The sequence below is a fragment of the Pongo pygmaeus genome, chromosome 18, assembly GCF_028885625.2.
Source record: "Pongo pygmaeus isolate AG05252 chromosome 18, NHGRI_mPonPyg2-v2.0_pri, whole genome shotgun sequence".
Lineage (NCBI taxonomy): Eukaryota > Metazoa > Chordata > Mammalia > Primates > Hominidae > Pongo > Pongo pygmaeus.
In genome coordinates, this window is record NC_072391.2 from 63,725,018 (window position 1) to 63,746,514 (window position 21,497).

Below are 21,497 nucleotides of genomic sequence, written 5' to 3' on the forward strand. Positions count from 1 at the left end.
ACCTCCCAGGTTCAAGTGATTCTCCTGCCTCAGCTTCCTGAGTAGCTGGGACTACAGGCGCACACCACCACGCTCAGCTAATTTTTTTGTATTTTTTGTAGAGATAGGATTTCACCATGTTGGCCAGGCTGGTCTCAAACTCCTAACTCCAAGTAATCCGCCCTCTTTGGCCTCTCAAAGTGCTGGGATTACAGGCGTGAGCCACTGCACTCAGCCGAGACTTTCAATAAACATTTGAACCAGTGATGGCAGCCTCTGCCCCTCCTCTGCAGTCACCGTTGCCTTTGTTTAGGCCCCATCACCTCTGGCCACAGCCTCCCATGCTCCCCGCCTCCTGTTTCCCTCATCTGGCGCCCCCTCCACCTAAAGAGAGAATAGCTGAGCAAGCCAATATCCTGCTTCAAATCCTCCTAGGAACCCTCTTGGGGCAGGGGCTCACCACCTCATCAGGCCCCTTATTCTTCTGAGTCTCAGTGTTGTCATCTGTGAATTGGGGATTTGTTTTGAGGATCCAGTAAGCTGACAGCATGTGGCAGCAACTGAGCAGAGGCTGTGTAAACAGGTGGCCATCCTGCGGCCTCTTTCACAAGGCCAGCCCACCCCCACAGCCCATCTCTGTCTGCCGCCCGTGGTGCGAGGCTGGCTGCTCCTGGGGCCTTCCAGCTCTGTAAGCCTCTGCCACGAGGATCCCCTGACACTGGCATGTCAGCAGACCCAGGCTCTCTCCCCTTAGCCACACGCTCCCCTGCCCAACTCTGAGTGTCACAGCAGAGCCTAGAGTGGAGATATTCCAGGAGCGGGGACGTGAAGGGGAGTGGGAATGACATGGACTTGCCACACACCATTCAGCCACTTCAAAGCCTGGAGTGCCACCCGCCCGCCCTCGAGTTCCCAGCCAGACAATCCAGTCGGAGATGAGTCACCGGCAGGAGCGAGCCTCGCATGCTGGGCTCAAAGAGAGGTGGGCAGGGGGAGAGGTGACCATGCTTTGTCTAGCAGCTGGGATGGGCCTGCCCCCGACCCCGACCCTGACCCCTGGCAAAGGAACCACAGTCCCAGCCCATCTGTGCCCCTCATGGCTGTCTCCTCACAGCAACTTCAGTCACATGTGCGGGACACCAGGATGGGCACTTGCTTACCTGGAGCCCCTACTCCCAGCTCCTTTGTCTTGACAAAGCTCTACCCTAGCAGAGGGTCTGATGCCACCAGGGAGTGGTTTTCTTCTGGGTCCTCTGGCAGAAATCCTGGAGTGGGGGAAGGGAGAAGGAAACAGGCAGCCAGGTTGAAAGTCCAGCTCCTATTTTAGGACCCCCCAAAGTCCCTCCATGTGTTTTCCAAGGGTTTTGTGGGACACTGCGTAGGTGCTTGGGAAATGAATCAATGGATGCAAGCCTGGGGTGCTAGGAAGTTGCAGCAGGAGCCTGTGTTTAAAGTGCTGATGGCATCGCAGGAGGCAGGGAGTGGCAGCCCGGGTTACTGTCGACATCGTGGTCACCAACAGTGACAAGATGCCTGGGAAGCATCTCAGCTTTTTGCACAGAGATCCTCCTCTTCAGCAAGCCAAGCATCTTTGAAAGGCAGCCTCCACCCCTCAGTCGTGCACTTGCATCAGGCTGAGGTTGGCTTGCTCTAGTGTTTCCATGCACTTTTGAACTTCCCCTCAGTTCCCAGCCCTGAGCTAGTTTGCAGAGGCCACACTGACCCTCCATGCCCTGGAGGAGCTACTGGTCTAGAATAATTTAGATCCAGAGTTGTCCTGGAAGGGCATCCAGGTGTGACAGAAACACAGCCAGAGTGATCATTCTGTCTCCAGCAGTCAAGGAGGACCTCACTGAAGAGGTGTCTTGATCTGGGTATTGACAGCTACATAGGAGTTTGCCAAGTGGAAGGAATGGCATGCTAGGGAGAGGGAACAGCCCAGAAGGATGATCAGCCCAGTGTGTCTAGGAAGCAGGCCAGCCAGAGCATCAGGGCAGCCGGTCTCTGGGGGTGTCCCTGGCAGTAACTGAGAGGCACTGGGGGTGACAGAGTCCCTCTGCACACAGCTCTTCCTCCATCTCTTCTCTGTGACCTTGGATGGGTTATTTCCCTGAGCCTGTTCTCTCATCTGCACAATGGAAATGATGTCCCCCACCTCAAAGGTCTGTTGCAATACCATTGGTGACATTAGGCACATGCAGGTATTTGGTGAATGTGAGCCACAGCTGGAGGCCCCAGTGCCCAGAAGGCTTCCTTGTAGGGAAATGCAGCCAAAGCGCACTGAGAAATAACTGGTTTGTTTTTGTTTTTTGAGATAAAGTCTCACTCTGTCACCCAGGCTGGAGTGCAGTGGCCCCATCTCAGCTCACTGCAACTCCACCTCCCAGGTTCAAGCGATTCTCCTGCCTCAGCCTCCTGAGTAGCTGGGATCACAGGCACATGCCACCACACCTGGCTAATTTTTTGTATTTTTAGTAGAGACGGGGTTTCACTGTGTTAGCCAGGATGGTCTCGATCTCCTGACCTCATGATCCTCCCGCCTCGGCCTCCCAAAGTGCTGGGATTACAAGCGTGAGCCACCATGCCTGGCCAAAATAACTGGTTTTTCTATTTAACATGAATCAGAGAACTGTCTTTGGAGAGTCTGTGCTCAAAAGTCTAATCCTTCAGTGCTAATACCAGCTCTGCCACTTCTTGGAAGTGTTTTGCCTCTCTGAGCCTTGGTGTCCTCACATTCTTCTTAGCCCCTCCCAAACAGGGATGACAAGCCTCAATTTGCTTTAGGGATGAGGGATATATACCCCCTCATGACCCCTGCAGGGGCAAACTCTTTTCCCATTGGCTTTAGGGCTGCCAGCTTTGCCCTGCAAAAGCCCACAGGGCTTGGCACTCATGATCTCTGCTCACCAATGCCCACAGGTGCAGTTTCGCTTCTGCAAGGCAAGTGACCACACTCCCTAGAAATAAGAACCTTATCTCTCTCCTGTTCCTACAGCCTCATGTCCCTTGGGAGACATGAACCAATTCAGATCTTCAGCAACATGGGAGAATGGGCTCCTTTTTTTTTGAGACAGAGTCTCGCTCTGTCACCCAGGCTGGAGTGCAGTGACACGATCTCGGCTCACTGCAAGCTCCGCCTCCCAGGTTGACGCCATTCTCCTGCCTCAGCCTCCTGAGTAGCTGGGACTACAGGCGCCCACCACCATGCCCAGCTGATTTTTGTAATTTTTTTTTGTTTTTTTTTTTTTTAGTAGAGACGGGGTTTCACCGTGTTAGCCAGGATGGTCTCGATCTCCTGACCTCATGATCTGCCCGCCTTGGCCTCCCAAAGTGCTGGGATTATAGGCGTGAGCCACTGTACCCAGCCCCTTTTTTTTTTAAAGAGAGGGTCTCACTCTGTCACCCAAGCTGGAGTGCAGTGGTGTGAACATGGCCCACTGCAGCCTTGACCTCCTGGACTCAAGCAATCCTCCCACCACAGCCTCCCAAAATACTGGGATTACAGGTGTGAGCCATCGCACCCAGCCATGAGTTACCTTTTTAAAATGTTTTCTCCATTGCAAATTGGAGTCAAAGTGGCCTGGCTCTCCCTCACTGCTCTGGACATCCACTTGTTCATCAGGTTCATACTGGGGGGCGGGGAGAGAGGGAAAGAAGCATTTTCATTCTGTAGGCCTTTGTTTCTGAATCGGTAATTTAATATACAGATGCCTTCTAAAGAATTGTTCTGGCTGACAGTGTGGGCTCTGGAGTCAAACTGATCCAGACTCAAGTCTCAGCCAGTAGTTAGAAGCTGTGTGGCTTTGGGCAACCTGCATAACCACTCTGAGCCTCAACTTCCTTGTTTATAAAATGAGGATGAAAAGAGCATCCTCCTCTTATTTATGTTGGGGTAATAATAATAATAATAATATGGTTTGGGCTAGGTGTCAATGAACACCCTTCAAAAGCCAGCTGTGAGAGCTTGAACTAGCCCCTCACCTCTCCAGGTCTCAGTGTTCCCAGCCCTGATAGTTCCAAGTGGCTCATGATGCCATGGTCTGTTGAAGTTGTCCGAGGCAGTGGGATCTCACATTTTCATCATGAGACAGAAGAACTCTGAGATCCTAATTCCCACTCAAAGATCCACCCAAGAGAGATATCTCCTCCCCACCACCCCCCACCACTGGGACCCCAACACACACTTGCCCTACCCCTGTGTCCCTCTCCCCATTCTACAGCCCAGAGGTCCCCCAGCCCCTTGCCCAGACTGGGCATGTCCTCTCAAAGAAGTCACCATCCTCTCCCGCAGAGGTTGACAGCTCAGGAGATGTGAGCGCCCAGCCTGCAGGGGCTGTTGGTGCGGCATGGGTGCCCCAATACCTGCCTGTTTGTGTCTCCGCAGGTGAGTGGAGGGGCCTTCCCTGCGAGAAGTCAGAGTTGTGCCCGTGGGCAGGCTGGCTCCGCTGTTCTGCTCCAAGGATTACATGTCCTTCAAACGTCCCTGCCCCTGTAAGTTTCCTCCCCGCATCCTTCCACCACTTGGAGCCAGGCAAGGGCAGAGCTTGGAGTCGAGCTGCAGAGAACGGCTTGAGGTGTTTGGCCAAAGAACTGCGGGGGTCCAACCAGAGGCTAATGTGGCATGCTGGGTGGGGAGAGGGCAACACGGAAGACCCCTGACGTCTGCAAGATGCTCCCTGAGAACTGAAAAATCGCACTTTGGCCCATTCTTCTGTATCAGCCCTTCCCAAAGTGTGGATCGGAGTTCCTCTGAGGGATGTTAATGGGATGACACACACCCACACACAAATAAAAGACTCCATGGCCAAGTAAGTGGGGAAAATGCTGCAGGAGTCACGTTAAGAAAGTTTTGCTCCTGCAGGACTTTCCTGAGCTTTTAATATGGTGATGTGTGGCCAGCGTGGTGGCTCATGCCTGTAATCCCAGCCCTTTGGGAAGCCGAGGCAGATGTATCACCTGAGGTCAGGAGTTCGAGACCAGCCTGGCCAACATGGTGAAACCCCATCTCTACTAAAAATATAAACATTAGCTGGGCATGGTGGTGGGCACCTGTAATCCCAGCTACTCAGGAAGCTGAGGCAGGAGAATTGCTTGAACCCAGGAGGAGGAGGTTGCAGTGAGCCAAGATCGCACCATTGCACTCCAGCCTGGGGGACAGAGTGAAACTCTGTCTTAGAAAACAAATAATAATATGGTGATGTGTGTTGTGAGGCTCCCATAGGTAAGAGAAAACCCACTGCTCCTCTCAAACATTAACCACAAGGAATGTTTCATGGGATTGGTGTTCCCCAGAACACACTTCTTGGGGTTTACTCTCCTAAGGAAACCCATCCCGAGCATCCCCACCATGAAGTTCCTCATTCGTGGAAGCCAGTAGATGATCTTGCCTCTCGGCAGTCTTCTCATGGCTCCCTGAGGCCCCTGAGGCCAAGTGATGAAATCAGCCAGGGGTACCCCTGATGTCCAAGACTGCAGCCCCCTCGACTTCTCCCCTAGTCTCCACCCACTCGACTCATGCCACCACCCTTGCCCCAGGGCCCCTTTCACTTCTCCCACAGCAGCCACCTGCTTTCTTCCATGATGTTCCCTGAACCCCCCCAAACCACCACCACTTGCTATAATTTGGGGAGACATGCAGGACTGCCCCGTCCCTTCTCCTTGATAAGTCAGGACTGTGAGTCTGTGAAATCAGGGACCCCAACCTCAGAGGGGGACCCTTTCCCCTCTCCCCTGCTCACTCTGGGTAATGCCTCCCCCACTCGCCATTGTCTGTTCCAATCTGTGCCATTGTTTACATGGATCATGGAGTGGGGGCCTCTCTTCCAAAAAGTCAAAGCCCTGATTGTTAAATCATTTGGATATCAAGGGACAGCTGCAGTGGGAGGTAGGGGACACTGGCATGTCCCACCTGGGTGAGATCATCACCAGACACGCCAGGGGGATGAGCTGGCTGTGGGGTTCATTGTTCAAAGAGTGGTGTCCAGAGGGTGGCAGAGCTCGGCCTGGCTGCTCTGGGTACCAGAGGAGGGGTAGTGATGGATAGTACAGGCTCAACAAATTTTTGTTGCTGTTGTCACTGTTGCTGTGGCATGATCGGGAAAGGAAAGCCCGAGTCCCAGGCCAGGAGAGGAGGCTGCTATTCAGGGCACCCCAGAGCCCAGGGACACCTGCCCTGCAGAGCGCTGGGATGGTCACGTTCTTGGCCCTATCTTCTGGCCAGGCAGGAGCAGCCCAGCATGGAGAAGCCTGGGAAAAGTCAAGGCTGGGGATGCTGAGTGCGGAGGGCTTTCCAGAACCTTTTGGGGTGAACCCCAGGCCATTGGAAGCTGGGTCCATCTCACTAACAGAAGCCATCCCTGCAGGGCAGCCCTCTGCATATCCACCTCCTGAGGACTCCAGGGTGTGGTCACCGACATTCGAGGCCATTTAGAAGCAGCTCCTGCACATCTCTGAAATTCCCCCTTCCCCAAAGACCCAATACCTAGCATGCAGTAAGCACTCAGTATTTGTTGAGTGAATAAACACATAATTAAACACCCTGGAGGAGGAGCTAGAGGCCATTGGTCAGGGAGAAGCTGAAGCGCCTGACTCTGCCACCAGATCCCTCCATGACTTTGACCCAGACACATCTCTGAGGAAAAGGGGTCCACCAAGCCCAGTGGATTCCAAGAGCTCAGGACTGCTGCGAGGCTCCATGGAAACTCTGTCGTCGTCTCTGCCAAATTCTTCTCACATTGTCCAGTCTGAACTTCTCCAAGAAGCACCTGCTGTCCCCTTCCAGCACTCACAGTCAGCTTCAGTCTGGCTCCAGTCTGGCTTGTGCACCCGCACCCCAACATCCCATCGACTTCTGTGTAGTTAAAACCATTCCATGGTTTCCATTTCTCAGCTGCGTCTCACCCTGTTGGGTACTTCTTTTTTTTTTTTTTTTTAGATGGAGTTTCACGCTGCCACGCAGGCTGGAGTGCAGTGGCATGATCTTGGCTCACTGCAGGCTCCACCTCCCAGGTTCAAGCAATTCTCCTGACTCAGCCTCCCGAGTAGCTGGGACCACAGGTGCCCACCACCACACCTGGCTAAGTTTTTTGTGGTTTTAATAGAGATAGGGTTTCATCATTTGACCAGGTTCGTCTCGAACTCCTGACTTCAGGTGATCTGCCTGCGTTGGCCTCCCAAAGAGCTGGGATTACAGGCGTGAGTCACAGTGCCTGGCCCCTGCTGGGTGCTTCTGTTTGTGATGACTTCTCCTGCTTTGGGTTCCTTGACTCAGAGTCCTCCCTGTGTCCTCCAGCCAGCCTCTCAGACCATCTGACCTTCCATTCATGGTCTCCTTTGGTGGTGGTGGAGGAGCAGGGATTCTCCCTGCACCTGCCCTGGGATGCTGAGCCCCCAGGGCTCCAGTGCAGCCCCCGCCCTTCTTGCTGTGCATGCCCCAGACCTTCTCAGCCTCACTGCTTTCAGCTGCAGCCTCTAGACCGGTAGCTTCCAACAGTCTCTCCCACCCTAGTTTCTTCCTGGGCTTTCTATTCCTTCTTCCTCCTGCTGTCTGTCTGCCTTGGGCAGCCCCCACCCCTAACCTGAGATTCAGCCTGACCCAAACTGAACTCTTTGTCTTCCCCTCTAGGCCAGCTTTGCTTGATTTTGCTTTATTGGTTTGGGGCGCTCAAGTCAGAAATCTGGAAATGAACCTCAGTTCCCCTCCTCTCATACATCCATCACTGCCAGCTGCCCAAGGAGACCCTTGGGGTTCTGAATTGGCTCAACAGATCATGATTCTGACCTGGCCCCCGTCTCGGCCCCCTCTTCAGATCCAATCTAGAAATTGCTCATTCATTAAGTCTCTTCTGCTTGTTCACTTGTTCGTGCCGCCGGTGGATGGTGAATGTCCAGGAAGCAGGGGCCATGCCTGCTGGGTTCCCGGTTCACCGGCAGCACCGTGCTCAGTGCCTGGCACATAGGAGGTGCTCAGTGTTTACTGAGCAACTGAACAAGCGAATGAGTCGAGATGAAGCAGATGCTTTGTGGACAGCCTCCATGGCTCACAGACCAGAGGCCCTCACACAAGTTCTGGGAGGGATGCTGGACCCCAAGCGCTCCAGACCCCCCAAAACAGACATAGGAACACTCAGGAAGGAAACCCGGAAATCCCAGGAGGGCACTCACATGGACACACACCCCTGTTTTTAATTCCTCATTCCAGATCTGGAGCTGTTGTGCATTTAGAAACATACAGAATTGCTTTAACTTCCTTAGCCCCCAAAATGAGCTTGCCAGGTACATGTGAAGACACTGAGGCGCCCACAAAATGGGAAAGTTAGAGTAGGAGCCCTAGCCTGTTTCCATTTGGGCTTCTCCACCCCTACTCCCTGCCAGCTTAGAAGAGTAGCCAGAAAAGTCTGCAGAAGGTAAAACAAGCCCAAACGTGTCCCAAGCAAGACCCTACCCCTAGGAGTCAGTGCACGTGAGGTCTGGAGAGAGTGAACAGCTATGCCCACCAAGTGCAGGGTGGCAAGGTGAGCGGCACCAGCCCACCTGTAACCCAGGTCTGCCAGCTTCCATGGCTGCAGGCCCTGGGGGAGCGGGCTTGTCCATCAGCCCCTCAGGAGTCCAGCAGGCATTAATCGGCCAGGCTGGGCTGACCCCTCCTAGACACTGCTCACACCCCAACTTCCACACCCCTCAATGCCATCTTGCTTTCAGACATTTCAGCTCATCCCTGCCCCTCACGGAGATAGTGCCAGCAGCTCTTATTAACTCCCTCCTTTCAATTCGGCAGATGAGAAGACCAAGGCAGAGGGAGGAGGCAAATACAAGAAAGCGGGAGGCAGTCAAACCCTGACCCAGGGCAGCCCAGAGGGGTTTTGGCCAAGTGGCTGCAAAAGGGAGACCAGTTTCTCTGCCTGCAAATACCAGGCCTGTGAGCCATTTCCCAGCCTTCAGAGGATCTGCCTCAAGCATTGAGTGAGTAGGAGAACCAGCCTGGCTCTTCAGGAAGGCTGGAGGTGGAGGAGCCTTCTCCATCAGGCCCCAGCTGGGAAAGGTGGCCCAGGACTCCCCCAGGATGCAAGCTCCAAGAACAGATGCTTCACAACCTCTTTCTGCCACCAGCTGATGGCAGCTCCGTGGAGCTCCCTGAAAGATGGGGCAGCCCGCCTCCCTCTGGCCTTTGGGAACAGATCTAAGGAAGGAGGGGTTTGGGGGCCCCAGAAGAGACTGAGTCTGTAGCAAAGCAGGAAGAAGAAGGGTGGGAGGTAGCATCTGATCATCCACAGAGAAGTCAAGTGGGGCTTGTCTCTGCTGGACTCATGGTGGCTGCCTGTAGGCTGGCAGGAATCGCAGCCAGGCAGGGCCTCTGGGTGGGCTTGGGTCTCCCTCAGAGATAGTATGATATACAGTGTGTGGGTTCCAGTGCAACCTGGCCCTGCTTCTTATCAGCTGGAGCAAGCAGCCTAATTTCTAAAAACCTCAATTTGCTCATCTATAAAATGGGAATAACAATAGCACTCTTTTGGTTTGGTGCTCGAAATTGACATGCTACATGGAGAGTCTCGCTTGGTGCCTGGCACTGAGAAGATGCTCAAGAAATTTGAAAGTCTTGTCCTTTTGGCTACCTTCTCCCTACGCAGGTCTGTATTGAGGGAGAGGGGGAAAGAGAGAGAGATAGGGACTCCTGGAGATGAATTTGGGGTTCAGACCAGATGTTGCTGTTTTTTGCTCTGCTCATTGTGACAGTTATCTCTGCAGAGACCTAGCTACCAATAGAAGAAAGGACTTGAGGGCAAGGAGGGCAAACGATGGCACACACTGCAGAATTCACCACTTCTGTGCTCAGAGCAGACATCACTAATCAATTGCAGCACTCTTTCCCACTGAGCCGGAACACATGCAGACACTGCCCAATGATCTCTAGCCTGTGAAATGAAACCATTATCCATTCTTTGCTGAAGTGTGACTTTGGAGTGGGCAAGGGGATGGAGGGAGGGACTTCAGCCAGTGCTCTGTCTCTGAGGGTTGCTATGAGGATCAAATAAGGTATCATAGGTGAAGGATTTACGAGGCCTTATGATCATTTCTTTATGTGGCCTCCTTGCTTCCTTGAAGAATTCCTGCAAGGGAGGGGTCAGTGTGCCCATTCCACACATGAGGAAGCTGAGGCTCAAGGAGATGAAGAAATTAGTCTAGATGGCACAGCTAGAAAATGGTGGGGTCAGGGCTACGCCCCAAGTGAGTTTGTCCAGGGCTCAATCTTAGCCAAACCACAGCTGGAAAAAGGACAAGGGTGGAGTCGAATCTACTCCTTCATTGCCACAGCAGGGGTGAGGAATCCACTCTGCCACAGGACTTCATGGCCCCTGAACATCCTAGCTGCCCTTCCTCACGGTTCTCTGGTCTAGCACAGAGTCTGACGCTAGTGAGTACTCGGCATTTGATAGCTCATCTTAATTTTATTACTAGCTCATCTTAATTTTTTTTTTAATACAAACTCTTGCTCTGTCACCCAGGCTGGAGTGCAGTGGCACAATCTCAGCTCACTGCAACCTCCACCTCCCCAGTTCAAGTGATTCTTCTGCCTCAGCCTCCCGAGCAGCTGGGATTACAGGTGCCCATCACCACCCCCAGCTAATTTTTTGTATTTTTAGTAGAGACGGGGTTTCACCATGTTGACCAGGCTGGTCTTGAACTCCTGGCCTCAAGTGATCCACCTGCCTCGGCCTCCCAAAGTGCTGGGATTACAGGCATGAGCCACCGCACCCAGCCCGCTCATCTTAATTTTCATTGCACAGTCATATCATATTCAGGTCTCTGGCAAGAGGGCATTCAACCTGGCTGGAGGACTAAATGCAGTCTTAATAGCTCCAACTGTTGCAGAGCACTCTATGCTGGCAAAGTGCTTGCATTTCACTGTCCCCTGGTGGTGAGCTCACTGTCCCTGGTGGCAGCCCTGCCTGATAGCAGCTGGGTGGCTCTTCCCCTGTGTCCACCATGCCCCGAGGAAGGGCTTCCTGAGCTCTTCCCCAGAGCTTCCTTTGTTCTCTGAACTTAGATTTTCCCCAATCTGATCCTTCCCTTTCCTCATAGAGAGGCCTCAAGCCCCTCCTTCCTGACCTCACTCCAGGACAAAGGGCAAGTGAGGGCTGCAGGCCAGAGGAACATCAGCCTCCATGGCTTGTAGAGGGGCTTTGAGGCTGCAGGTGGAGCCAGCCAATCACAGGTGGCTGGAGGCAGGTCCCTCGGTGGTCCCTGCTGGTCACAGTGCAGGGGGAGGGTGGAGGGGAGGAAGACAGAGAGAGTGGGTGGCAAAGACCTAACCCATCTGTGAAATTTGCAATTGTTGGCAGGTCTTTCTGGGAACTGGGGCTTGAGGACACTGACTTGATCTGTGTCTTTCTCGCCAACAGCCCAGAAGAGGGTAACTGGAGCTGTGTTTTGGAGCACACAGACCTGAGTTTGAATCTTGCTCATGTCATTTGTGTACTACCTGACCTCCCTGAGCCTCAGTTCCCCCAGGTGTAAAATGGGGGTATCCTGGTGCTGTGAGAGTTACCATGAGGATTACCTGCCATGAGCGGGAGGTGGGAGCTTGAGCTAATATGTGCCAAATGCCCGGCACTGTGGCAGGAGCATTGCCGCCCTCCAGTTCAAGCTGGCCATGTTTTCTACAAGCCAGATGGAAGCCTGAGGCTTGGTTATCTGCAGCACCGCTCCATCATGGTTCCTGTTGTAAACTGTGGACAGTCATCCCTGATATCAGGCATCCTCTTCCATTCATTTATTCATTCGTTCAACAACATTTATTGAACATTTGCTACATGCTGAAACCTTTCTGGGTGCCAGGGTTACAGCCTTGAACAAAGCAGAGTCCCAGCTCTTATGATGCCAACATAGCCAGAAGAGACAGATACAAACAGACAAATAAATATCTAATATGTCAAACTGGGGGAGGAGCTACAAAGACAAAAAAAGCAGAATGAGGTGGCCGGGTGCGGTGGCTCATGCCTGTAATCCCAGCACTTTTGGAGGCTGAGGCGGGCAGATCACAAGGTCAGGAGATCAAGACCATCCTGGCTAACACGATGAAACCCTGTCTCTACTAAAAATACAAAAAAATTAGCCGGGCGCAGTGGCGGGCGCCTGTAGTCCCAGCTACTCAGGAGGCTGAGGCAAGAGAATGGTGTGAACCCAGGAGGCAGAGCTTGCAATGAGCCAAGATCACGCCACTGCACTCCAGCCTGGGCAACAGAGTGAGACTCCGTCTCAAAAAAAAAAAAAAAGCAGAGTGAGGTGATGGGTCAGGGCACAGGCTCGCCAAGAAGGTAACACTGGAACAGAAGTTGCTAGAAGGAAGAGAGGGAGCCATACAGGTGTCCAGAGGAAGAGGGTCTAGGCAGAGGATTCTGAATCAGGAGCAGGTTTGGCTTGATCCATTAACAGCACGAAGGCCAGAGTGCCTGAAGGGAGGAGAGGAAAGGTACCAGAGGCAATAGGGACCAGATGATGTAGGGCCTTGGAAGCCATGGGAGGACTTTGGCATCTAATCAAGTAGTCATTGGAGGGGTTTGAGCTGAGAAGGGACCTGATCGTCCTGGTTGTAGTAGAAGAGGCTAGAGGAGGACCCAGTTGGAAGCAAGTAGACCAGTTAGGAGGTTAAGACAGTGGTCCAGGCCGGGTGGCTCATGCCTGTAATCCCAGCACTTTGGGAGGCCGAGGAGGATGGATCACCTGAGGTCAGGAGTTCAAGACCAGCCTGGCCAACATAGTGAAACCCTGTCTCTACTAAAAATACAAAAATTAGCCGGGTGCAGTGGGGCACACCTGTAATCCCAGCTACTCAGGAGGCTAAGGCATGAGAATCGCTTGAACCCGGGAGGCAGAGGCTGCAGTGAGCCAAGATCATGCCACTAATCTCCAGCCTGGGTGACAGAGCGAGACTCTTAGTGTGAGACTCTAAAAAAAAAAAAAAAAAAAAAAAAAAAAAAAAAAAAAAAAGGGACAGTGGTCTAGGTAATGACAGTGGTACCTTGGACCAGGAGGTTCATAGTGGAAGTGTCAATATGGGATCAGATTTGAAGGTGAAACTGTTAGGATTTGCAAATTCATTGGATTTGGGGCAGATGAGAAGGAAGGGGTCAAAAAGGACAGTGTTTGGGGCTTGAAATGTGAAGGACTGAGCTGCCATTTGCTGAGATGGGGAATATTATGGGCAGGTTTGGTGGGGGACTGTGAGTCAAGATGCAGAGTTTTGACATGTTTTGTCTGAGACATTTTGCAGGCGTTGGAGTGGAGATACAGGGTAGACAGTTGGGTACATGAATGTGGAGTTCAGAGAAGAGTCTGGAGCTTGGGATGTAAATTTGAGGACTGTCAGTGTGTGAATGCCGCTCAGTGCTGTGAAGTGGGATGAGATCACCCAGGGAGCAAGTGTGGGAATGTGGGGAAGGGAAGGGTCAAAAGACTGAGTCTTGGGCTGGTGAAGGGAAAAATGATTTCTGTATCTAGAAGTCTTGCCAGGGAAAGCATGATCCCCTGGGGTCGTCACCCATGGCACCCCAAAGCCAAGTGCATTGGGGAGGGATTTTCCTACTAACAGGAATGAGTAAGGACATTTCTGTTTCTCTGCCAAGGGCTACCCTAAATTAGCTACCCTGATGCTCAGCTCTGCATCTGGACCTGTGCCCAGGTGATTGGGAAAGCCTGGTTGTCCTCTGCAGGTGTCACTGCAGAAGCATGCAGCCTGCATGCTTCGAAGACAAGAGAGGGGAACCCAGCCAGGTGCGGTGGCTCACACCTGTAGTCTCAGCACTTTGGGAGGCCAAGGCAGGAGGATCACTTGAGCTCAAGAGTTTGAGATCAGCCTGGGCAGCATACCAAGACTCTGTCTCTACAAAAAATTTAAAGATTAGCTGAGCATGGTGGCACATGCCTGTAGACCCAGCTACCCGGGAGGCTGAGGTAGGAGGATGACTTGAGCCCAGGAGTTTGAGGGTGCCTTCATACCTGGGTGGCACTTGTGTCCCCTAGGAATGGGCCTAAGGAAGAGGATTGGAGGTGAATGTGGCCTCGTGCAGTAACAACAGCAAGAGCTAAGAGACCCAGGTTTGAAAACCGCTGGAGCAAACGTATTTCAATCTTTTGAGCCTTTGTTTTTTCACCTGTAAAATGGGATCATTAGACCTAGTTTCCGATGTGACTATGAGGGTTTGGTGAACACAGGGGTGCTCAGTGAGCATGTGTTCTTTTCTTTCTTTTTCAGAGTGTTTATCCTACAGTGACTGTTGCAGAACTAACTCAGTCTTCCCTGCAGGATTCTCCCCAGACTGCCCAGGGAGAGAACACATCTTCTCTCTCCCTTCCCTACCAGCCCCAGGTTGGTGTTGAGAGGCAGCTTGGCAAGGTGGCCCACCTGCATTTGCCAAGTTCCAGCAGGGGCCAGCCAGGTGCCAGCCTTGTGCCTGACCCCATCACAAGTACCTGATGGGGTAACTCAGGCAAATAGATTCTCCCTACCTCATAGGTTGGTTGCAAGAGGTCATCTGCCAAGCCTGTGAGTCTTGCCCTGGGGCTCTACCCTAACTGTCTCACACTACAGATGTGGAAACTTAGTCCAGAAAGGAATGGGACCAGGTCACAGTGTATGTTAGTAGCTGAAACTTCAACCTCCCATCCTGAGTCCACGTAAGGTGCTCTTTCTACATAAATGTGGAAAATGCCCCAGGAGGGAGCCTGCTGCTCTGTTCTCAGTGAAGATGCAGAGGAGAAGCCCTCTTTGGAAAGTAAAACTGTGACCCAAGGCACATCTTTAAAAAGACAAATGTCACAACCCGGTCCCCACCTGCCACTTAGGAGGCAGTGGACAGTCAGACCAGCAAAACTTTCCCCTCCTGCCTGTTGCAATCCCTCCCCTGTAGGCCCCAAGACACTAGGAGAATCTCTGAACATCTACAGCAAGAACTGAGAATTCCTTTCCTAGAGAGATGCTCTAGGGTTTTGTTTTGTTTTGTTTTTGTTATTGTTGTTGTTGTTGTTGTTGTTTTTAGTAGAAATACCAGCTCACAAGAGCCAATAGCTAAATAAGCAGGAGTTTCGTGAGCCAGTTGCTAAACCACTGGTAACTTGAAATTCACCACAGTGAGAGTGTTTACACTGTGGAAAATGACAAATGGTACAAATCAGGGATTTTTTTTCTTTCTTCCTTTCTTTTTCTTTTTTTCCTGAAAGCTGGTTTGCCAGCATACCACTAAATATAGCATACATACAGAAAGGTGCACCAACCATCAGTGCAAGCTCAAGGAATGTTCACAAACTGAACACACTCATATCAAAAAACACGGCTGGGTGCGGTGGCTCACGCCTGTAATCCCAGCACTTTGGGAGGCTAAGGCAGGCAGATCACCTGAGGTCAGGAGTTCGAGACCAGCCTGGCCAACATGGCAAAACCCCGTCTCTACTGAAAAATACAAAAATTAGCTGGGTGTGGTGGTGGGTGCCTGTAGTCCCAGCTACTTGGGAGGCTGAGGCAGGAGAATCTCTTGAACCCAGGAGGTGGAGGTTGCGGTAAGCCGATATCACACCACTGCACTCGGGCAACAGAATAAGACTCTGTCTCAAAAAAAAAAAAGAAAGAAAGAAAAGAAACACATCCTTGGCCAGGCACAGTGGCTCACAGTGGCTCACAGGATTACTGCCTGTAATCCCAACACTTTGGGAGGCTTAGGCAGGAGGATTGCCAGTGTCCAGGAGTTCAAGGCTTCAGTGAGCTACAATCTTGCCACTGTACTCCAGCTTGGGTAACAGAGTGAGACCCTGTCTCAAAAAAGAAGATAAACACATCCTTACTTGCATCTTAGAACTCCCCTGATGTGTCCTCCCAGTCACTATCCCATGTCAAGGGTAACCATTAACTTGACTTTTGTCACCGTAAATTAGTTTTGCTTATTTTTGAATTTTATATATATGGAGTTGTATGTTTTCTTTCAGGTCTGGCTACTTTTGTTCAATATTATGTTGTGAGATTCACCCATGTGAGTGCACCACTGCACTCCAGCCTGGGCAACAGAGCAAGACCTTGTCTCAAAAAAAAATTCAGATTTTAAGTTAACTAAAATTTAAAAGATCACTCATGGGCCGGGTGCAGTGGCTCACATCTGTAATCTCAGCACTTTGGGAGACCAATGCGGGCAGATCACCTGAGATCGGGAGTTCGAGATCAGCCTGGCTAACATGGAGGAAACCCCGTCTCTACTAAATATACAAAATTAGGTGGGCATGGTGGTGCATGCCTGTAATCCCAGCTACTCAGGAGGCTGAGGCAGGAGAATTGCTTGAACCCAGGAGGCAGATGTTGCAGTGAGCCAGTATCGCACCACTGCACTCCAGTCTGTGTGACAGAGTGAGACTCCGTCTCAAAAAAAAAAAAAAAAAAAAAAATCACTAATGAAACAATTTGAAGTTTTTCAAAAAGATTATATTTTTTCAAGATAAAAAGCTACCTCCAATGCTTTAAAATATCAGCAGTGATCCCAATAGTTCAAGGACTATTGTGAGTATATGTGGCTATTATGCGTACACAGTATGTCACCAACACATTCTAAACAGTGAGAATAGAGCACTGTGGCATTGCTCCCATATTATTCTTGTGAGGGAGTAGGATGATCAATTACACCTGCAATACTAGCGTGCTGGCGTGTCTACCAAGTGTAAGATCCAATTATCTAAAATCATATGATGATCAAATTCCCAGACATTATGTAATTTATAGCTGAATTTGTATATTCAGAAACCTGGGGAGTGCTCTTTAAATTCCTTCAAACTAGAAATTATCCTAAGCATTAAATAAAAACGCTGAACTAAATAGTGTAACCACAAGAGTGGCTGAAGTTCAGTATCCGACTTAACAAATGTTTACCTATCATTTCAATATCAATTTTAGCTCAATCTTAGCACATCCAGGGTTTCTCCTGCAGTGGGGCTTATTTTTCACTGTGCAAGAATGAAAGCCTCAGCTCTACACGATTGTCTTATTACGAGAGCCGTGGGGATGGCGAGCTGATGAAACACGTGCAGGAGAACATAGGTGCTCACAGCACTTTCCCTTTGTCTGACATTGGCTTTGATTGGCTTTGATTTAGAATAGAATGAAAAAAAAACATATAAAAGCTGAATGAGGGTCTGTTTCTAAGTGTACTGCAATAACCAAGACCTATACTTCAGCTGCAAAAATCTTTGCAGGATGGGGTGGCTCATACCTGTAATCCCAGCACTTTGGGACGCCGAAACGGGAAGATCGCTTGAGGCCAGGAGTTTGAGACCAGCCTGGGCAACATAGCAAGACCCTGTGTATACAAACAAAATTTTAAGGTTAGCCAGGTGTGGTGGTACACACCTATAGTCCCAGCTACTTGGAAGGCAAAGGCAGGGAGATCGCTTGAGCATAGGAGTTCGAGGCATCAGTGAGCTATGATTGTGCCACTGCACTCCAGCCTCCAGCCTGGGTGACAGAGCAAGAAGACCCTGTCTCAAAAAAAGAAAAAGAAAGAAAAGAAAAAGAAAAAATCTTTGCAGGATGAGAAGTATTCAAGGGACACCTACACTGAAGCATAGGTGAGCAGAGGTATCAAAAGCACTGATAATATGAGTCATCATTAAAAGACAGTCTAGGTAAATATCACTCATTTCCATTCAGCAGCTGCTGCAGCTTGGGCTTGCATATTTTGAACTGAAAAGGAATCCTGTGGGGGCTTTTCACTTATCACTTATTTGAAGAAAGGCTGTTTTAGGCCCCCTCATTGAACACAAGGCCGAGGTTTCAAAATTAGTTTTCCAATATCGTCACCAGACATATTATACTCTGTTAATATTGTTTGACACTGAACTGCTGTAATTGATGGTGCAACTGCTCTCTTGTGCATCCAGCAAAGAACAAACCTATTAGAGTGAAAAGCTAATCATGAAAAAATGGATGATTCCATAAAGACGTGAAGAAGGAACTCTTTGTGTCTCGGGATCTATTAACCACTTCCAGGCACCGGTACAGACAGATCCCTCCATGAGAAACATTCTCCAGTGTCCTGGGGCAGGTTGCAAATGATGAATATATTTAGAGAATCTTCTTTCAAAATCTTTCACTTGTTCCAGCCATGACCTTGACCTTGACCCTGGACGCCTCAGTCCCTGTGCAGGCCCTCAGCCCTCCACCACTTTGCAACTCAAACTCCAACCAAAGTTTTTTATTTTAATATAGTCCAATGTATCCATTTTTAAGTGGTTAGTATCTTCTGTGTCCTGTTTAAGAAATGCAAGGTCATGAAGATGTTCTCTGACGTTTTCCACCTCAAGCTTTACTCTTTTGTCTTTCACATTTAGTTCTGTGTCTAGGGAATGTCTTTAAATTTTGAATATTTGATTGTCATGTATTGGGCACCTATTATGAGCCAGGCATCCTGCTAGGCAGTTTGCTTTGATTAGCTCATAGCTGAAATTGCTGCTCCCATTTTACAGATGAGGCAATAGAGGCTTAGAGATCTGACTTGCTCAGTGGGCACTGCCAGCAAGAGGCAGTGCCAGGACTTGAACCCAGGATTGTCTGTGTCTTATTTAACCAGAGTGCTGTCCTAGTCCAAGAAGCAGGTCAGCTCCAGCAAAGGAACTCGGGGCTTTGGCTGCCCAAAGAAGGTGGCTGAGGGGTGATCCTTTTCCAGAGACCCTACAGCTGCTCACCTTCTCACGATACTGAACGTTGGTGAACACAACGCCTGGGACTGGGACTGGTTTGATTTTCAAAATAGCTCAGGCCTGCAAAGCAATCTGATGGGGAGTGGGGGATAAAGAACTTCTCCCCAAATGCCCCATAATGTTTTTTGGAATCCACATTCCACGAACCTCATGCTGGGAAACTACTCCAAAGCTCCATGGTTTAGTGTGATGTTGGCAGTCCGTTGAGATCATCAGGATCTATCATGGCAAAGAGGTAACTGTCTTTTCCTATTCTACTAGTTTCTCTCGTCCTGCCTACTGAAGTAACATACTATGCTAATAGATTTCCTGATCCTAAATCATCCTTGCATTTCTGGAATAAGTCCTAGCATACTAATTTTAATACACTGCCACCCTGATGCTGGTCTTCCAGATGCCCTTGTAAATTCTGGGAAATGAAGGAACCTCTGAGGATCAGAGGACAAAATCCTATCACCTTTAATGTGCTCCAGAATGGAAAACCACAGGGCCATGCCTTTTGTAGACCTCTGGCTTTGGGCCTGGGTAGCATGGTGAACAGTGAAGGAGCCGTAATTGCTGTCCCATCAGAAAGGCCTAAAGGAGTTGGCAAAAGCGTGCCCATCCAATGTGACATTTACAGAGGTCAGGTGGCACCAGAATCCCTCATGGGTATTTAGCGAAGGGATCTGTGGGGAGACCAGGAATCTGAGTGGGTTGTCAGGTGAGTGTTTATTGGGGAAATTTCTAGACGCTTTTTGCAGGACAGACATTCCAGAGTGTAGAGAAAAGGAGGATGGGGTTTAGAGATGGTTGGCTTCATAGCTTGGTTTCCCAATCCTCATGGCACCTCACATGGCAGACTCACTTACCCCAGTGCTCAACTGTACAGTCCCAGAGTAAGGAAGGGACACACAGCTCCCCAGGATGGAGAGAGGATATCATATTATTCCCTGGGCTATGGAGTCAGTTAGCACCAGGTTCAAATCCTGTCTCCCTCCCCGAAACTAAAAATTGTCTTTGTGATGTTGGGCAAGTCACTTCACCTTCCTGAGCCTCAGTACCCTCATCTATTAAATCAGATTACTAGCACCTACCTCATAAGGCTGCTAAGATTTGTAAATTTTATCTTTTCAAAAAAACAACTTTCGGTTTCATTGATATTCTCTGTTGCTTTTCTGTTTTCTAGTTCGTTGATTTCTGCTCTCATCTTTATTATTTCCTTCCTCTACTTGCTTTGGGTTTTGTTTACTCTTTTTCTAGTTTCTTAACATGAAAGCTTAGGTTTTCAAGTTGAGGCCTTTCTTCTTTTCCTTTCTTCTTTTCTAATATAAGTATTTAAAGCTATGAATTTCCCATTAAGCATTGCTTTCGCTGAATTCCATAAATTTTGATACTATGTTGTGTTTTTTTCATTCTGTTCTATATATATATATATATATATATATACACACACACACACATTGTTTTGTTTTGTTTTTTGAAGACAAAGGCTTCAAAAGGCTGGAGTGCAGTGGTGCAATCATAGCTCACTGTAACCTTGAACTCCTGGGCTCCAGTAGTCCTCCCACTTCAGCCTCCCAAGTAGCTGGGACTATAGGCATGTGCCACCATACCCAGCTAATTTTTATTATTTTTGTAGATACAGCGTCTCATTATGTTGCCCAGGCTGATCTCAAACTCCCGGGCTCAAGCGATCCTCCCACTTTAACCCTCCCAAGTAGCTGGAACTATAGGCACACACAACCATGGCCGGCTTTTTATTATTTTTTGTATATACAGGATCTCACTATGTTGCCCAAGCTCGTGTCAAACTCCTGGGCTAAGGCAATCCTCCCACCTTGGCCTCCCAAAGTGTTGGGATTACAGGCATGAGCCACCGTGCCTGGCCTAAAATATATTTTTATTTTTATTGTGATTTCTTCTTTGACCTATAGATTATTTAGAAGCATGTAGTTTAATTTCTTTGTGTGTGTGTGGGGAGGGGGGGGGGCGGGTAAAAAGCCTTGCTCTGTTGCCCAGGCTGGAGTGCAGTGGCACGATCTCAGCTCACTGCAACCTCTGTCTCCCAGGTTCAAATGATTCTCCTGCCTCAGCCTCCCAAGTAGCTGGGATTACAGGCACGTGCCAACACACCTGGCTAATTTTTGTATTTTTAGTAGAGACAGGGTTTTGCCATGTTGGCCAGGGTGGTCTCGAACTCCTGACCTCAAGTGATCCTCCTGCCTCAGCCTCCCAAAGTGCTGGGATTCCAGGCATGAGCCCACCACGCCCGGCCTAATTTCTAAATAGTTGGGGTTTTCCCGGATATTTTTCTATTTTGGATCTCTAATTCCATTGTGGTCAGAGAACATATTTTGTATGATTTAAATCTTTTTAAATCTATTGAGACTTGTTTTATGGCCCATACATGGTCTATCCTGGAGAATGTCTCACGTGCACTTGAAAAGAATGAGTAATCTTCAGTTGGTGAAGGCTTCTATGAATATCACACTGGTTGATAGCGTCATTCAAGTCTTCTGTATCCTAGCTGAGTTTCTAATTGCTTTGTCAGTTATTGAGATTGGGACATTAAAATCTCCACTATTATTGTTGAATTATCTATATCTTCTTTCAATTCTCACAGTTTTTACTTCATGTTTTGGGGGGCTTGTTAAGTGCATATATAATACATATATAGTTTCTATATCTTCCTAATATGTTGACTTTTTTGTTATTATGAAATGTCTTTGTCTCTAGAAATATATATCTTGCCTTAAAGTCTATTTTGTCTGATATCAGCATAACCACTCAAGCTGTTTGTATGCTAT

General features: G+C 49.5%; 1 protein-coding gene and 1 pseudogene across 4 annotated transcripts in view; one reads left to right on the forward strand and one right to left on the reverse strand.

The window, feature by feature from the left end:
• BEAN1 (brain expressed associated with NEDD4 1) overlaps window positions 1–21,497 on the forward strand; it is a 72,265-nt gene that overhangs the window by 6,170 nt on the left and 44,598 nt on the right. Inside the window, exons 1-2 of one of the 4 annotated variants that reach the window (XM_063655249.1) lie at window positions 4,373–4,470; window positions 8,756–8,940. The exons of 1 other annotated variant lie outside the window; for it this stretch is intronic. Coding sequence is in view for 2 of the 3 variants with exons in the window: in XM_054454623.2 (XP_054310598.1) it covers window positions 4,446–4,470 (25 nt within the window). In the remaining variant the exon portion in view is untranslated. Of the gene's footprint in view, window positions 1–4,370; window positions 4,471–8,755; window positions 8,941–18,872; window positions 18,944–21,497 lie in introns of those variants that run through there. 2 more of the 4 variants (XM_054454623.2, XM_063655248.1) reach the window with 2 other exon arrangements.
• Window positions 17,750–18,860, reverse strand: LOC129016023 (nuclear envelope phosphatase-regulatory subunit 1-like; annotated as a pseudogene).